This window comes from Staurois parvus, unplaced genomic scaffold (assembly GCF_062004578.1).
Source record: "Staurois parvus isolate SC_StPar_1 unplaced genomic scaffold, SC_StPar_1.0 ptg000656l, whole genome shotgun sequence".
NCBI lineage: Eukaryota > Metazoa > Chordata > Amphibia > Anura > Ranidae > Staurois > Staurois parvus.
Genome location: NW_028318452.1, coordinates 3,811,608 through 3,826,577, shown reverse-complemented (window position 1 = coordinate 3,826,577; position 14,970 = coordinate 3,811,608). Strand labels below are relative to the sequence as shown.

At 40.5% G+C, this 14,970-nt stretch overlaps 1 protein-coding gene across 2 annotated transcripts in view; it reads left to right on the top strand.

The window, feature by feature from the left end:
- Positions 1 to 543: 543 nt before the first annotated feature.
- ANKDD1B (ankyrin repeat and death domain containing 1B) overlaps positions 544 to 14,970 on the top strand; it is a 64,068-nt gene continuing 49,641 nt past the window's right edge. The window contains exons 1-2 of one of the 2 annotated variants that reach the window (XM_089694232.1): positions 544 to 891; positions 14,325 to 14,428. In XM_089694232.1, the coding sequence (XP_089550358.1) occupies positions 720 to 891; positions 14,325 to 14,428 (276 nt within the window). In that variant the 5' untranslated portion in view covers positions 544 to 719. The remainder of the gene's footprint in view (positions 892 to 14,324; positions 14,429 to 14,970) is intronic. The other variant, XM_089694233.1, reaches the window with a different exon arrangement.

The following is a 14,970-nucleotide window of genomic DNA, read 5'->3' as shown; positions in this document are numbered from 1 at the left end:
TGACATATTGTCTCACGGATATTAGGGTCATGAAAGAGAAGAACTGGGGTACCCATACCCAAAGGCTGCCTTTCCAATGATCAGATTCTTGACCTCTTTTTTTTTTTTTTTTTTTTCAGCATGTGCTGATGAGTTACATGGTTGTTGACAGCGGCCAGCACTGGGACTTATGAGTGGCTGGAAATAAGGTTGGGTCTCTAGCAGCTGCTTGATTCAAGTGCCTAGAGGTTCTTGTGTGCCTTTTATGCTGTGTGCTGACTTCGGGTGTACCTGTAACAATGCATTTGCAGCAAACAGCTGAATTCCAACAATGTCATAGTTCATTTACATACGTAAGTCATAATTGTTCTAACCTTTCACCCTTTTCCTTGCACCTACCTTTGCAACAAGCAGCCAAGACTGATCTGAGAAGTTAAAAGCTTCCAGTAGGCAGAAATGAGTCATTCTGATCTGGGTGTACCTGCAGGGGAGTCCTATGGCACAGAGACATACCTACGTAATGACAGTGACAACCTAGTCAGGGAGGAGAGACCTGATCAGCAACCCAGCCCCACTCTCACATGTTAGGTGTACACAACTATCAGAAAGTGTTACATTGCACAGCACTCTGCAGAGAAAAGAACGGTTGGAAAGGGACTATAAGGATGATTCTATAAGCATGCTGTCATCTGGTTTTAGAAGGATTGCAAGATTCACGCTGCATAGAGAAATAGTAAAAGATGATAAATTTGGAAAACATGACAAAGAAGGATGGAATGGTGGGACTTGTTGCTGGATTGGGGAGCACTGCTCAAAAGAAGATGGGTAATGTTACTGGCACTGTCACTGGCCTGGTACAAAACGTTCGGAATAAAACTAAAACTACAGGTCCCTCAGAAAATCATGAGATATGTAAGTCACATGCAAAGAATTCTTTAACACATTTACTGTACATGTAAAGTGAATGTATTTGTACTTTAATCACTTGCTAAGTTAAGCCTTATACAGATAGATTTTATAATGGCAAACAAGGAGGTGAGACCCTGACCTTCCTTTTGCAATCATGTTAAATGTCTCACAACACGGCAAAGGATGCAGTGTGACATATGCCTGGTTAAAGGTTGGCTACATTGACTCCATAGAAAAGGAAATGATTAGTTATGAAGATATTTTCAAAATGCTGAAAATTCTAGGTTGCTAGAAATTGCTTATTTAATTACTATTTTAACTCCCCTTTCTATCCACACACAGGCCATTCCTTTCAAGCAAGTTTATGTTTGAGACATGCCGACATGTTATGCTTTTAACCTCCGTGGCGGTTGGAACACACCTTCATCACAGTGGAAATCCAGTGTATATTATTGTGCTATCATACATCTCTCTACCTTCCCTGGGCAGCACAATGGCTAAGTGTTTAGCACTTCCATTAGGCAGCACTAGGATAATTGGTTTGAATCCCAACCATGGCACTACCTGCATGGAGCTTACATGTTCTCCATGTGCCTGCGGGGGTTTCCTCCCACACTACAAAGACATGCTTCTAGGTTAATTGGCTCCTGTCTAAATTTGCCATAGTATATATGCATGCGAGATCGGGACCTTAGATTGTAGGCTCTCTGAGGGAAGGGAATGATGTGAATGCATAAGATTTAGAGCGCTGCGTAAATTGTTGGCACTATATAATACCTAAGTAAATAAATACATTTGCAGATATTACAGAATACTTAAAAATCTTACATTTTGATCAACTATCAGATGATCAGGAGAGCTTAAGTTGCTCTAAAATCATTTACTGTAGCTTCATGGACTACTAGTGCTACAGAGCATGTACATGTCTATATCTCCTCCAGACAAGACCAACTTCTCTCCGTAGGACAGCTTAAAGCAATATTAAATCCAAATACAAAAAATATTATATTGCAGCTTGACAGTTCTTATATGTAGTATATGGCAAGTGCTGAAATCTAAAAGCCGTTAGCACAAAGGGTAAAGGCAACAAATCCCATAAAACTTGTATAATAAAGTGCAGCACTAAACATTAAATGTCATCATTAAGTGGACAATAAAAACGCATGAACAAAGTTGTCAATAAAGTGTGTAAACAATAACACTGAAGTAATTAAGTGATACATAGATGTCCATCCAATAATAAAGTAAAATGTGGAGATACAAATGAGGAAAGTTTCCGTGGTAATACAAATCACAGCAATACCAGTGCTGAATATCCAAAAAAGGTGCTCTTAATCCAGTGAGGGAATCCACTACTGCTAATGGCTATGCACTCACCAGAAAGCTACTGGTATAGTAGCATTAATGCTGATCTCATAGGTGAAAAACTCAAGGATCCATATGTACAGACTGGACTTCTCCAATGAGTACTGGTAAACCTGAGATCAAAAAAGGGGGAATCCTCCTAAAGAGAAAAGCTTGCCACAGGAGCCCAGGATTCAATATATAGTGTAGTATTTATTTAAAAGGAGTATAAAAACAATCCACGTGGAAAGATATATAACGTGTTACAAACACATACCAAGATGGCCGCCGCTCTGAGTCGTGACTAAGGCTCCACCCAATGCGTTTCGTGCGCATGTACATCCTCAGGGGTATACCCATTGCCGATGTCATGAACAGACTCCAATTAAATAGTCTGCAAGGCGCGCAATCAATTAGTGGGCGCCATTTTGTTGAAGCTCACAGTGCTCACTATGTGCATTCACACTACAGGAGCCATAATTCCAGAGTACGTGGGATAAAAACTTACATCAATCATAACCAATTGAATAATGGCAATGAATATAAAAGAAAAAAATATATATGTAGGAAAAAATTATTATCAGGGTAACCTACACTAATTTAATGGATATAAGCAAAATACCCAATGTGCATATTAAGTGACATAAAAAAAGTAAAAAGGGAAACGTAAATTTAACCACTTCAATACCAGGCACTTATACCCCTCTCCTGCCCAGGCCAATTTTCAGCTTTCAGCGGTGTCGCACTTTGAATGACAATTGCAACTCGGTCATGCATCTCTGTACCCATATGACATTTCTAATATTTTTTTCACACAAACGGAGATTTCTTTTGGTGATATTTAATCACCACTGAGTTTTTTATTTTTTGCTAAATAAATAAAAAAACACCTGAAACTTTTGAAAAAAAAAAACACTTTTCGTCACTTCTGTTATAAAGTTTTGCTAATAAATAATATTTCTCTATAAATTTAGGTCAAAATGTATTGTGCTACATTTTTTTGGTGAAAATAATAATTAAGTAAATGTATCTGTATTATAACTAAATGCTAATACAATAAGTGATAAATAACCCCAGACGGCAGATTATACTTTCTCCCCCCGAAAGTCAAAAACACATAGTCCAACTCTTATTCAGCGTCTCTGTGTCAAAGGAAGGAAACCCAATAGTGCAGATGTCTTCTATTAGAAAATTCTTTCTTTCTTTCCTTTTCTGTTCTTTTCTTTTCTTTCTTTTCTTTCCTTTCTTTCCTCCTCTTCCTCCACTTAATACCCTCAAAAAATTAAATTGCATATAGTGCATTATCCAAAACGCATGATATCCAACACAAAAAAACGCACTTACAAAATTAGTGCAAATATGTGTGTAGCAGGCTCCTTGTACAAGTGGATTCAGAAGGAATCACATGTTCAGCAGTCAGTCCTTCCTCTCTCTCCCCTATTTGTAAAACCTGGGCATTCTGCCAAGTTCATGACTCATCCACTACAAGCAGGAAGTGAAGGGGAGAACAGAGAGACATGAGGCTGGAGAAAAGACAGGGACATGTGGAGCCCGTCCAAGCAGAGGAGGAGGCACTACAGCACCCAGCGTGGATAGAGGGACCCTGCTGTGTGCTCAGAGTCTGGTGAGCTGTCCCACTGGAGAGAGTAAGACACACCATTTACACTTTGCATATAAACTGGGACATCCGCACCCCACTGCTGGGATCTCACCCAACCGGGGCCCTGTGCAAGCCACAGATCCCCCTGCCTGCTTTGCCCCTCACCACCAGTGTAATTGAGACTGTCTGCCCCGGGGACTGACACATACTGGGAGATTGCATCCTGCGACTGCCCCTGGTCTTGGGGTGCTTTGTGTTGCGTTTAGACACTGAGGTTGGACCCTCTCAGCCCATAAACCTAGTGAAATTGGATGTAACCCACACCAGCTGAAACTCCAAAGAAGCCTTCAGCTGCTATTTACTTCATTGTAAGGACTAAACGTGCACAACTAGAGCTCCACCGTTACAAGGACTGAAGTGGGGGAATCTGGCTTAGTAGCCTTATTAGAGGTACCTCTTTGTTGCATCCTGTTCTGACTCTGAGGTGATTTTTGGCTAACGCCCCTCAGAAGCAGAATCATACACCGGTGTGGGTAATACATTTCATTGATAGAGTATAAGTAAGTTTATTTGTTTGATATCAGTTGTATTCTGCTTAAAGTGCAACTCTGCCATCCGGAGACTCTTGGCTGTGAAGCCCTCTAGTGGCAGACCAAATTTACTGCATTGCATAAAAGAAGAAAAGTAAGTTTTGAAGTTGAAAGGGGAACCCCACCCCTCTACACTGCATTTCATTCTCCATAAAATTGTTCTTGTTTCATTTAACCCTGTGTCAGCAAATTTCTTGGCGGGGTATTTGCTATTCATTACCAGTTGTGCCAGAGGGATTGGGTTTGCTTAGGGTTGGATCTATTGAGTGCAGGACCCATAATATATTCCAGCTTGTCCCAAGGGGCAGTGCTACATGTGTAAAACACTCCACTCCACGTCTAACCTCTGTCATCCTTTCTCTTACCCTCTTAAAAATTGGAAGAGCATCCACAAAATCCACCTACGTTTGTGGTTGAACTCCTAAATCCGTCCACTTTCGTATGGAAAATCCTCCGAAGGAATTATATATAGTGTCATATCTTCAAAACCGCATACATGCTCCCCTCACAGAAATGAAATATTCTCAGTGCTGGTGAACACACTGACCACCACCTCATATCTCATGCACCTTACCAAACGATAAAGTCCACTTGCACAAAAGGGGGGGGCTCCTCTCACTCCACAGCGTATCCGATTCACAATGGCATCATACTATGTGACAAAGTATACTCAAAATAGTGTAGTGGGCAATGAATAGGGATATTGCTCTTTAATAATGAAATGTGCTTACAAACCAGCAAGGTGTCTCAGCTTAAACTCCTAATAGGAAAACTGTATGAAAACCTTTTCAAAATGGCCGCTCTGTAACTTCCGGTTTACGTCCGACGTCACGTACTGACGCATTTGGTCACTTCCGACTTCATCTGAGGTTTTTTTGGATATCATGCGTTTTGGACAATGCACTATATGCGATTTATTTTTTTGAGTGTATTAAGTGGAGGAAGAGGAGTTTTTCACCTGTGAAAGAAAGAAAGAGAAGAATTTTCTAATAGAAGACATCTGCACTATTGGGTTTTCTTTGACACAGAGACGCTGAATAAGAACAATAATAATTGAATTTGTATTTTTTTTTCAACTGTTTCTTTTTTTTAATTTTTTATTACATTTTTTCTTTTTTTTACTATTTTATTTTTCAGCACACTGTGGCCAAAGCAAAACAATGTTCCCATAGTAACAATGAACTAATCTGGGCGAGTGATTGGGATTTTTTTTTTACACATTGTGATTGCTAATACCAATGTATTTAATTGATATTTGCAACCATTGTTACTGAATGAAACTGATTCATGCAGTCTTTTGTTGTGATTAGCTGTGATTGGGCAAAGCTCATCACATGATACAGATGGGCTGTGATTGGCCCTGACTGTACCATGTGACTGCTTTGACCAATCACAGCTAATAACACTATTGTATACAATGAATGGCATGACAGGAAGCCATCCATTGTATACAATTGATGTGATCTGCTGTGATTGGTCACAGCAGTCACATGACACTGGCAACGGGCCAGTGTAGTGATATGTGACTGATCACGCTGCTGCGTGGCCACGTGAGCGGCTCGTTTTGACAGGACATCATTTGACGCCCAGTCACAATGGTGGGTGTCCTGCGCGACCATCAATCTGCTATAGGCCGGGCGGGAAGGTGTTAAAGAGATATAAACCAAAAAAATAAAAGCCAAAACAAACGGGGAAATATGGGTCAGTAATAATGTTACATAGGAAAAGTAATCCCAAATAAGGAAAATAAAAATGCATCAAATTAAAAAAGCAGGTGTGTTGTCTGTATTCATTTGCTTTTTTTTAGTCATTTTTTCCCTTTATTTTCACCTGTCCAGTGTTGTCATCTTCTGCTCAGCTCCTTCTGGGCTACGGCTTTCTTCATTGGCCGATGCTGCATGATGTGACTTTTGCACATGCGCAGGAGTTCAGTCATCCCAGCACACAGGATCAGCGCCGGAATGTAAACTAAGCTGTGCTTGCGCGGCTCAATGTATAATTTAAAGAAAATTGTCATCAGGCAGGTATGTCAATTTTAATAACTTTTATTAAAATTGAGACTTTAGTTCCACTTTAAAGCGGAGTTCCACTTACTCTGTCAAAAAATAAAAGTCAGCGGCTACAAAAACTGTAGCTGCTGACTTTTAAAAAAACAGCCACTTACCTGTCCCATGATCCCGTGGTGTGTCCCGTGCAACCATTCACCGGCCATTCTGTATTCCAGGAGGCCGGCATCTTCAGTGTGGGCAACCAGCTGTGATAGCTTGTGGCTTCACATCCGGGTACCCACTGCGCATGTGCGAGTCGCGTTGCGCTTCATTTATGGTCCTGTAGTCTTCTGGGACCTGTCACGTGTCCCAGAAGACTACAGGGAGGGAGGGAGGACACCTTCTGATTACCTAGGCGATCGGACCGGAAGTGGGAGCGGGTACCTGTCAAATTTGGGTACCCGTCCCCCCCCCTGCCCCCCCCCAAAGGTGCCAATCCTTAATGGGGAGTGGGGGTGCAGTCCTTAAAGCGGAACTTCCCCTTTTGGGTGGAGCTCCGCTTTAAGTCCCTGGACAGCAAAGCTGAACTTGATCGCTGCCATCTGCAGTATTTCACTTTGGATTTAAAATGACATGTTTCTTGAAATGAACATATTCTCAAAGCTGGAATAAATATGACATTTTTTTGTAAATGATTATTATTATACAGGATTTATGTAGCAGTAACATTTTCTGCAATGCTTTACAATATAAGGAGATGTAAATCATCCCCTAGGCAGTTTGTCAACATAAAGTTGCAGAACCTGCTGGATCATACATTCATGTTTGTCTTGTTAGGCCGGAGCTTTGATTGATCTAGACCTGGTAGGAAAGCTGTCTAATACAGAGTGCACTGCATCATTTCCTTTTGTTATTTAGATAAGCAAATTACAAGTGTTTCAGGACCTGTGTAACCCACCATCACATTAATGGAGCAATTACATTGTTATTCTCACAAAGCTATGACTAATTGCTGATATCACAGGGTTTAGTGGAAAATTAGTTACAGGAATCAGATAAAGCTTCTATGGACATATTTTAGGACTGGAGAGAATTCTATTTTATTTATAACATCCATGTAATCCCAAAAATCCACCCCTTCGTCAAATTACAAATTTGATATATTATGTTCATCCTGTTCTGTCCAAAGCTTTCTTGTGAACATAAGACTAAAAACTTTTTATGCTGAAACAGAACGAATATTTGGGCAGCACAGTTGCTCAGTGATTAGCAACTCTGTCTGGCAGCACAAGCGTTATCGGTTCAAATCCCAACCAAGACACTACCTGCGCAGAGTTTGCATATTCTTTCTGTGCTCGCATGGGTTTCCTTCGGGTACTCCGGTTTCCTCCCACACTCCAAAGACACGCCTGCAGGTTAATTGGCTCTTGTCTAAACTGGCCCTAGAATGTGTGAATGTGAGTTAGGGACCTTGGATTGTAAGTTCCTCGAGGGTAGGGACTGATATGAATGTATAATATCTATGTTAAGTGTTTCATAAATCGACAGCACTATATAAGCACCTGAAATAAATATTGTCTATAAAATGTTAAGCCCAACTCCATATAAAACTACGTTATTTGACAGTGTGGGGAGGAGGGATAGAGCCTCTGTAAGATTTTATTCACCATCTCTGTCTGGTTGGGTAGATTTCCCCTCTTTACCTCTCAAAAAATGAAGTGATGGGAAATCCCTCCAATGGGAAAATTAACAAATACAACATTTTAATGTGAGGATACTGTTGTCATTGTTTGTGTCTCCCTGTCCTTGTGACAACCACTCCCCAGCAGAATCCCAGACGGACACCAAACCTGATAGAGATTTCAAAGTGTATCTATGGGCAAAAGTTAAAATGATATATGCATGTTCAAATTGTATTTCAATAAATTCTAGCCTACTCCTATTCTGAACAATCTTGCAGGTTGAAATTGTACTTCTTGAGGATCCCCATACATTTACTTTCATGAACACAGGGACACAAATGCACTATGCCCTGTGAGTAGGCACTGCTGTGTCACACATTTCACAGAGCCTGCTGTCTGAACTACAGAGATGCTGAGAGGAGTTAGTACTGGAATCACTGCTTGCTGGCAGCAAGGTATAGGATATGTAGTCCTTAGAAACTGAAAGTAAACCAAATGAATCTGTAGAGGAAAAGCTGCATTGTATGCAGGGAATCTATTAAATTGTGTAAAGAAATGGCCAGCGGATACGCAGCACTCACAACATAACGAGAAATTTTTCAAGTAGGCTTTTATTGGATGGTCAAAAATAACATTAAAAAAATCATAATCATTTGTTTTCAATGCTGTTATAAAATGAAAGTATCTTTATTTTCATATTTCTGAAAAACAGTGGAGTTGCTTGCAGAATCACCAGATGGAAATAGAAGAAAGCCAAAAAATGAAAACTAATACAGACTCCACATGTAACTTCTGGCAAGCTGCAGTATATTAATTGTTTGCTTTTGGGTTCAATACTGCTTTAACTCGTACCCAATCTATCAAAACAAAAATGAATCAAACTTATGTGTGTAAACACACTACACTCCCCGGCCACTTTATTAGGTACACCTGTTCAATTACTTGGTAACACCAACTGCTAATCAGCCAATCACATGGCAGCAACGCAATACATTTAGGCATCTAGATGTGGTGAAGACGACTTGCTGAAGTTCAAATCAAGCATCAAAATGGGAAGAAAGGGGATTTAAGAGACTTTGAACGTGGCATGGTTGTTGGTGCCAGACGGGCTGGTCTGAGTATTTTAAAATCTGCTGATCTACTGGGATTTTCACGCACAACCATCTCTATGGAAATCAAGACCCACCAGACCAAGCAATGGTTTTCCAATCTTCTACTGTCCAATTTTGATGAGCCTGTGCAAATTGTAGCCTCCGTTTCCTTTCTTAGCTGACAGGAGTGGCACCTGGTGTGTCTTTCTACTGCTGTAGCCCATCTGCTTCAAGGTTCGACGTGTTGTGTGTTCAGAGATGGTATTCTGCATACCTTGGTTGTAATGAGTGGTTATTTGAGTTACTGTTGCCTTTCCATCATCTCGAACCAGACTGCCCATTCACTGACCTCTGACATCAACAAGGTATTTTCGTCCACACAACTGGATATTTTCTCTTTTTCGGACCATTCTCTGTAAACCCTAGAGATGGTTGTGAGTGAAAATTCCAGTAGATCAGCATCGCGTCTACATGCCTAAATGCATTGAGTTGCTGCCATGTGATTAACTGATTAGCAATTTGTGTTACCAAGCAATTGAACAGGTGTACCTAATAAACTGGCCGGAGAGTGTATGTGTAAATGTACAAATCAATTTTAAAAAATAAAATAATAAATAAAAGACTTAGTGTATGAACTCAAGTGACTTGAAACCATCATGTGATACAATGTAGCCATCCAATAACCAGGATAATAATTGAAGTCCACCAAAAATAGACCACGGTGAATATTCTGTGTGCAAGAAGCTCTTCAAGTACAAACGGTGCTAGGTTCCTTCTCAGCTCTCCAAACAGACACCACAAAGAAATAATTCTCTAATCAAAGATGTTAAGATTGAGATAAAAGGTTAATCACTTTTGGAAACTCCCTTCCTTGAGATGAAAGCTCTCTCCTCCGTAAATCCTCCAAATATGATATAAAAATAAAATGACTCAAATAGTTTAATACCACTAAGATACACTTTATTAAAAAAAAGGAAATTCACTCACAAAAGGTTAAGAAATCACTGAATCCCTCTGTAAAAAAAAAAACAAACACCAGTACAATTTGCAGAGAGAAAGCTGGCCCCTCTGCATAAGCTCTTCTTCTATCCACATGGCTCAGTGAGTAACCAACACTGCATGCCACATCCCCGCGCCTTTCATTATCCCCTTGAAAAAGTATATGATGACGAAACTCGTCGGGGTGGCTAGCTGTGTTGGTTACTCACTGAGCCGGGTTGTGGATGAAAGATGAGCTTCAGAGCGGCGATCTTTCTCTATGCCATTGTGCTAGAGCAGTTGTCATGGTCAGGCTCAGAGACCAGTAGCTATAGCAGTAGAGAGGCTCGCACCAACCAACTGCATATATGCACAGCCAGGTCACCCTGGCAGATGATGTGGGCTCACCTAAGTTGTGGACCCTATGCACTAACTGGTATTCACCAGAGTTTTTGATGGTGGAGATGAGTTTTGCTGCATGTTAGTACTAGGTGGTGGTCCTCAGGATTTCCCCATCAGTAGGTGAGCAATTCGGGGTCCAGTAGTAGATATAGCAGGTAGGGATCAAGCAGAAGTATAGTCGGTAAACAAGCCTAAGGTCGGTAACAAGTGGTTTCAGTTTGATATTAAGTGGAAGCGTAGTCAAGGGTCAAGCCAAAGGTCGGTAAAGAATGGTTGCAGGCTGAGATTAAGTGGAAGCGTACCAAGCCAAGGTCGCTAATGAGTAGCAGTGAAGATACGGAGAGACAGGAGCAAGATATTGGCTGAAGAAGAGCACAATAATCTCGCAAATAGGAAGTAGAAAGGCGTAGCTTAAGCAGGACGGTTATGGGAGGAGCAAGGAGTTCAAGGTTCACAAAAAACAAGGCAGGATTGTCCAAAGGATCAGACAGGGTGCAGGCCAGCATCTCAGCTGGCTCAGAAAGAACGACTGCCAAATGCAGCAGAGTTTGTGGGTTTAGATCCGAGTGGTGTTTCACAACAGCTGACTGGAACCATAGGTTCACACCTAAGCGTTTTCCACAGCGTTTTGCAGAAACGCACTACAGTCCATTTAACATGATTTCCTATGGGACATGTTCATATCTCTGCGTTCTCATCAGGTGCATTTTTTAAGAGGGTCAGGGACTTTTTTGAATGCATTTTTGGTTCTGTAGACTTCAATGGAAACACTGAGGAAAACCATGTAGTGTGTTTTTGCAGCATTTTTGCCACGTTTTTGATGCGTTTGCGTTTTAAATTTTCCTTGCAACAAGAAAAAAAAGAGCAAAACACATAAAAAATGCAGGTACAAAAATGCAATTCAGAAATGGGTCAAATGCAAACTTCATAGGTGTGAACCAAGCCGAATTCAGTGAAGAGCATTTGTATCTTAAAGTGGTTGCAAAGGCTCAAGGTTTTTTACCTTCATGCATTCTATGCATGAAGGTAAAAAACCTTGTGTGTGCAGCAGCTTCCCCAGCCCCCTCAATACTTACCTGAGCCTCATTGCGGTCCAGCGATATGAACAACAGCCTCGGCTGTCCCGGGTCTCTGCCTCCTCGTTAGCTGAGACAGCAAGCTGGAGCCATTGGCTCCCACTGCTGTCAATCACAGCCAGATCAGCCAATGAAGAGAGAGTGGGGGTGGGGCCAAGCCGTGGCTTCGTGTGTGAATGGACACGTGGAGCAGTGGGTGCCCCAAAAGCAAGATGCATGCTGTGGGGGCAGCTGACAGGGGGGAGGGGCCAGGAGATTCTGCCAGGGACCTGAGAAGAGGAGGATCCAGGCTGCACTGTGCACAACCACTGCACACAGCAGGTAAATATAGACATGTTTGTTATTTCCCCCTCCTCCAAAAAAAAAAAAACAGTTTAGATACCTAAAAATCTATATTTATATCAAAATGTGTGTAAAGCCAAATCATTTTTTTTTGTTCTAAATAGAGAATGGTTAGATCTCCAATCAAAGTTATGTTTTGATGTTTGTGTAGAGCTTGGGAGAGTTTTTTTTATTTCCTGCACTGAATGGAGTTTACTTTTTGTAAATCTATCAAAGGTACAGGTGTCCGCATTGGAAGTTTTTCCCTCACCATTGATCTTATCACTGATTGGACGAGGTGGGGGAGGCTGAGTGAAAACATCACGATCTCCACCTCATCCAGTCAGAGAACACTTTGCATTCATCAAGAAAATGCCATGGGGTTGATTTACTAAAGACAAATAGACTGTACACTTTGCAAATGCAGTTGTACTCATTTTCCCAAGAGGCTAATAAATGTGGTAAAACTGCTTATTTCCATCATCCAATCATGTGCAAGCAAATTTTTTTTTAAATTTTCCTTGAAACTGATTGGATATTCTCTATAAAGTGAAGCCTTGCCACAATTACTAAGAAAAAAAGAGTGCAACTACACTTGCAAAGTCTTCTCTGAATGGTGCTCATGCTGAGCAGGTGACCTCGTGTTCAGTTAGCAGCAGGCTGCCATATGGCATGGGACCTAGAAGCTAGCGCCAATCCCAGTGGTAGTGCCTACTACAGTGATTTTCAACTTCCATGGGGATCCCACAGGTATGACACATACAATACATTAGACATGTGTGATGTTTTTTTATTAATCAAAATTTGGACAAAACTGTTTGGATTTGGATGTATCTGAATCTTTTAATCACAATAATAAATTTCAACAAATACGAAATAAATTATAACAAACTGAATTGTCTGAATTTGAAAATGAATTTGAAATGGGAACATATTGCCTTAAATACAGTAAGGTATAAAAGTGAGCTGGCAGTTGGCTCGAATCCCAACCATGGCACCACTTTGAGTTTGTATGTTCTCCCTGTGCCTGCGTGGGTTTCCTCCGGGTACTCTGGTTTCCTCGCACACTCCAAAGACATGCTGGTAGGTTAATTGGATCCTGTCTAAATTGGCCCTAGTATGTGTATGTATGAATGTAAGTTAGGGACCTTAGATTGTACTCCCCTTGAGGGTTAGGGACTGATGTGAATGTACAATATATATGTAAAGCACTGTGTAAATTGACAGCACTATATAAGTACCTGAAATAAATAAATAAGACAGTGATTCCTTCTTAGGCTGCTTTATAGAATAGAATACAATATAATATGCTGTAAAGGAATAGAATAAAACAGAATAGAATAGAAAAAAGAAATACAAAAAAAGAATAGAATAAAATAGAACAAATATAGCCATCTTCCAAAATTCTATTCTGATCTATTCTATTTTTCTAATCTATTCTATTCTATAAAGTAGCCAAAGTAGGAATCATCAACTTATTTCACTTTTATACCTTACTGTATTTACTGAAATATGTCTCCTTTTTGAATTTGAATTCATTTTCAAATTCAACTTGGAATTCATTTTTGAATTTTATTTCTTTCCGACAATCTCAAATCAATTTGAAAATAACAAATATGCAAAACGAATCCAAATATATGAAATTAATTCCAAAAACAAATCATTTTAACATACCGAATATGAAGAAACAAAATGAAAGTATAACTAAAGGCAAAACTTTTTTTTAGTTTTGGATAGAGGGGAGATGGATTAGAACCCCCATCAGTTTTCATATCCCCGTTAGGAAGATTCACCCTCCTTTACAGTATTTGTCCTGTTTACCATTTATCATTGAAAGTGCAAGTTAAAGAAAATCCCAAATTTTGGGTTGTCCCCAAAAAGCAATAGAGGGGAAATGTCCTAGTAGGGACACTAGTTCTGGTGACCTGGGGGTTCCCAAGGAATTCTCTTAATTTGCTGGGATTTCCTCTCACTTTCTGTTTGGCTATGAGACAGGAAGTGAAGGGAAATCTCCCCAATGGGACACACATGGCGAATAAAAAACTGACAGGGGTTATAACCCTCCATTTCTCTATCCAAAATTTAAAAAAAAAAGTTTTGCCTATAATTCTTCTGAAATGAAACAATTTTTTCTGTTGTGCACATCTCTACAGTACATTCTTACAGTACATTGATCCAAGCTGCAAAAATGTAACAATGTGAACATTTCCATACCTAAACGTCAGTTTAAAATGTCTTGCATAGAATACTGTTAATGGAAAATAATAGTTTCTGATTTAGCCAGATCAATTCCTTATCCAGCTGCAGGATATCAGCATCATTAAATCAATAGACATAAATCTTATGATATTGTATCCTATCTAGTGCTAAAAAGTGAAATGGAATTCCACCAAGCAGCCAAGGCAAATGATGTAGACAAAATGGCCCAGCTCAAAGAACGGAGAGTGAACATCAATGCTAGAAATGCTGTAAGTATTTGTACTTGTAGCTTGGTGATTATTATTATTATATAGTATTTATAAAGCGCCAACAGTTCGCTCAGCGCTGTACATTACAATGGGAGACAGAACATGCAACAGTACAATAACAATACAATGCAAACATGAGGGGATCGAGGGCCCTGCTCCTTGGAGCTTACAATCTAGGAGGGAGGGGATAGTGGTACAGGAGGAGATAGCTGTGGGGGATGGAGTGGTAGGAAGAGTGGAGGAGGTCGGGAATTAGCAGGGGGTGGGGTAGGCTTCCTTGAAGAGGTGGGTTTTCAGGGTGCGCCTAAATGAGAGGAGAGTAGGTGATAGTCTGATGGATTGGGGTAGGGAGTTCGAGAGTATGAGTGACACCCTGGAGAAGTCCTGGAGGCGGGCATGGGAGGAGGAGACTAGGGAACTAGAGAGAAGGAGGTCTTCTGAGGAGCGGAGAGTGCGTGTTGGGTGGTACTTGGATATTAGGTCGGTGATGTAGTTTGGGGCAGTATGGTGGACAGCTTTGTATGTCAGTGTTAGGATTTTGA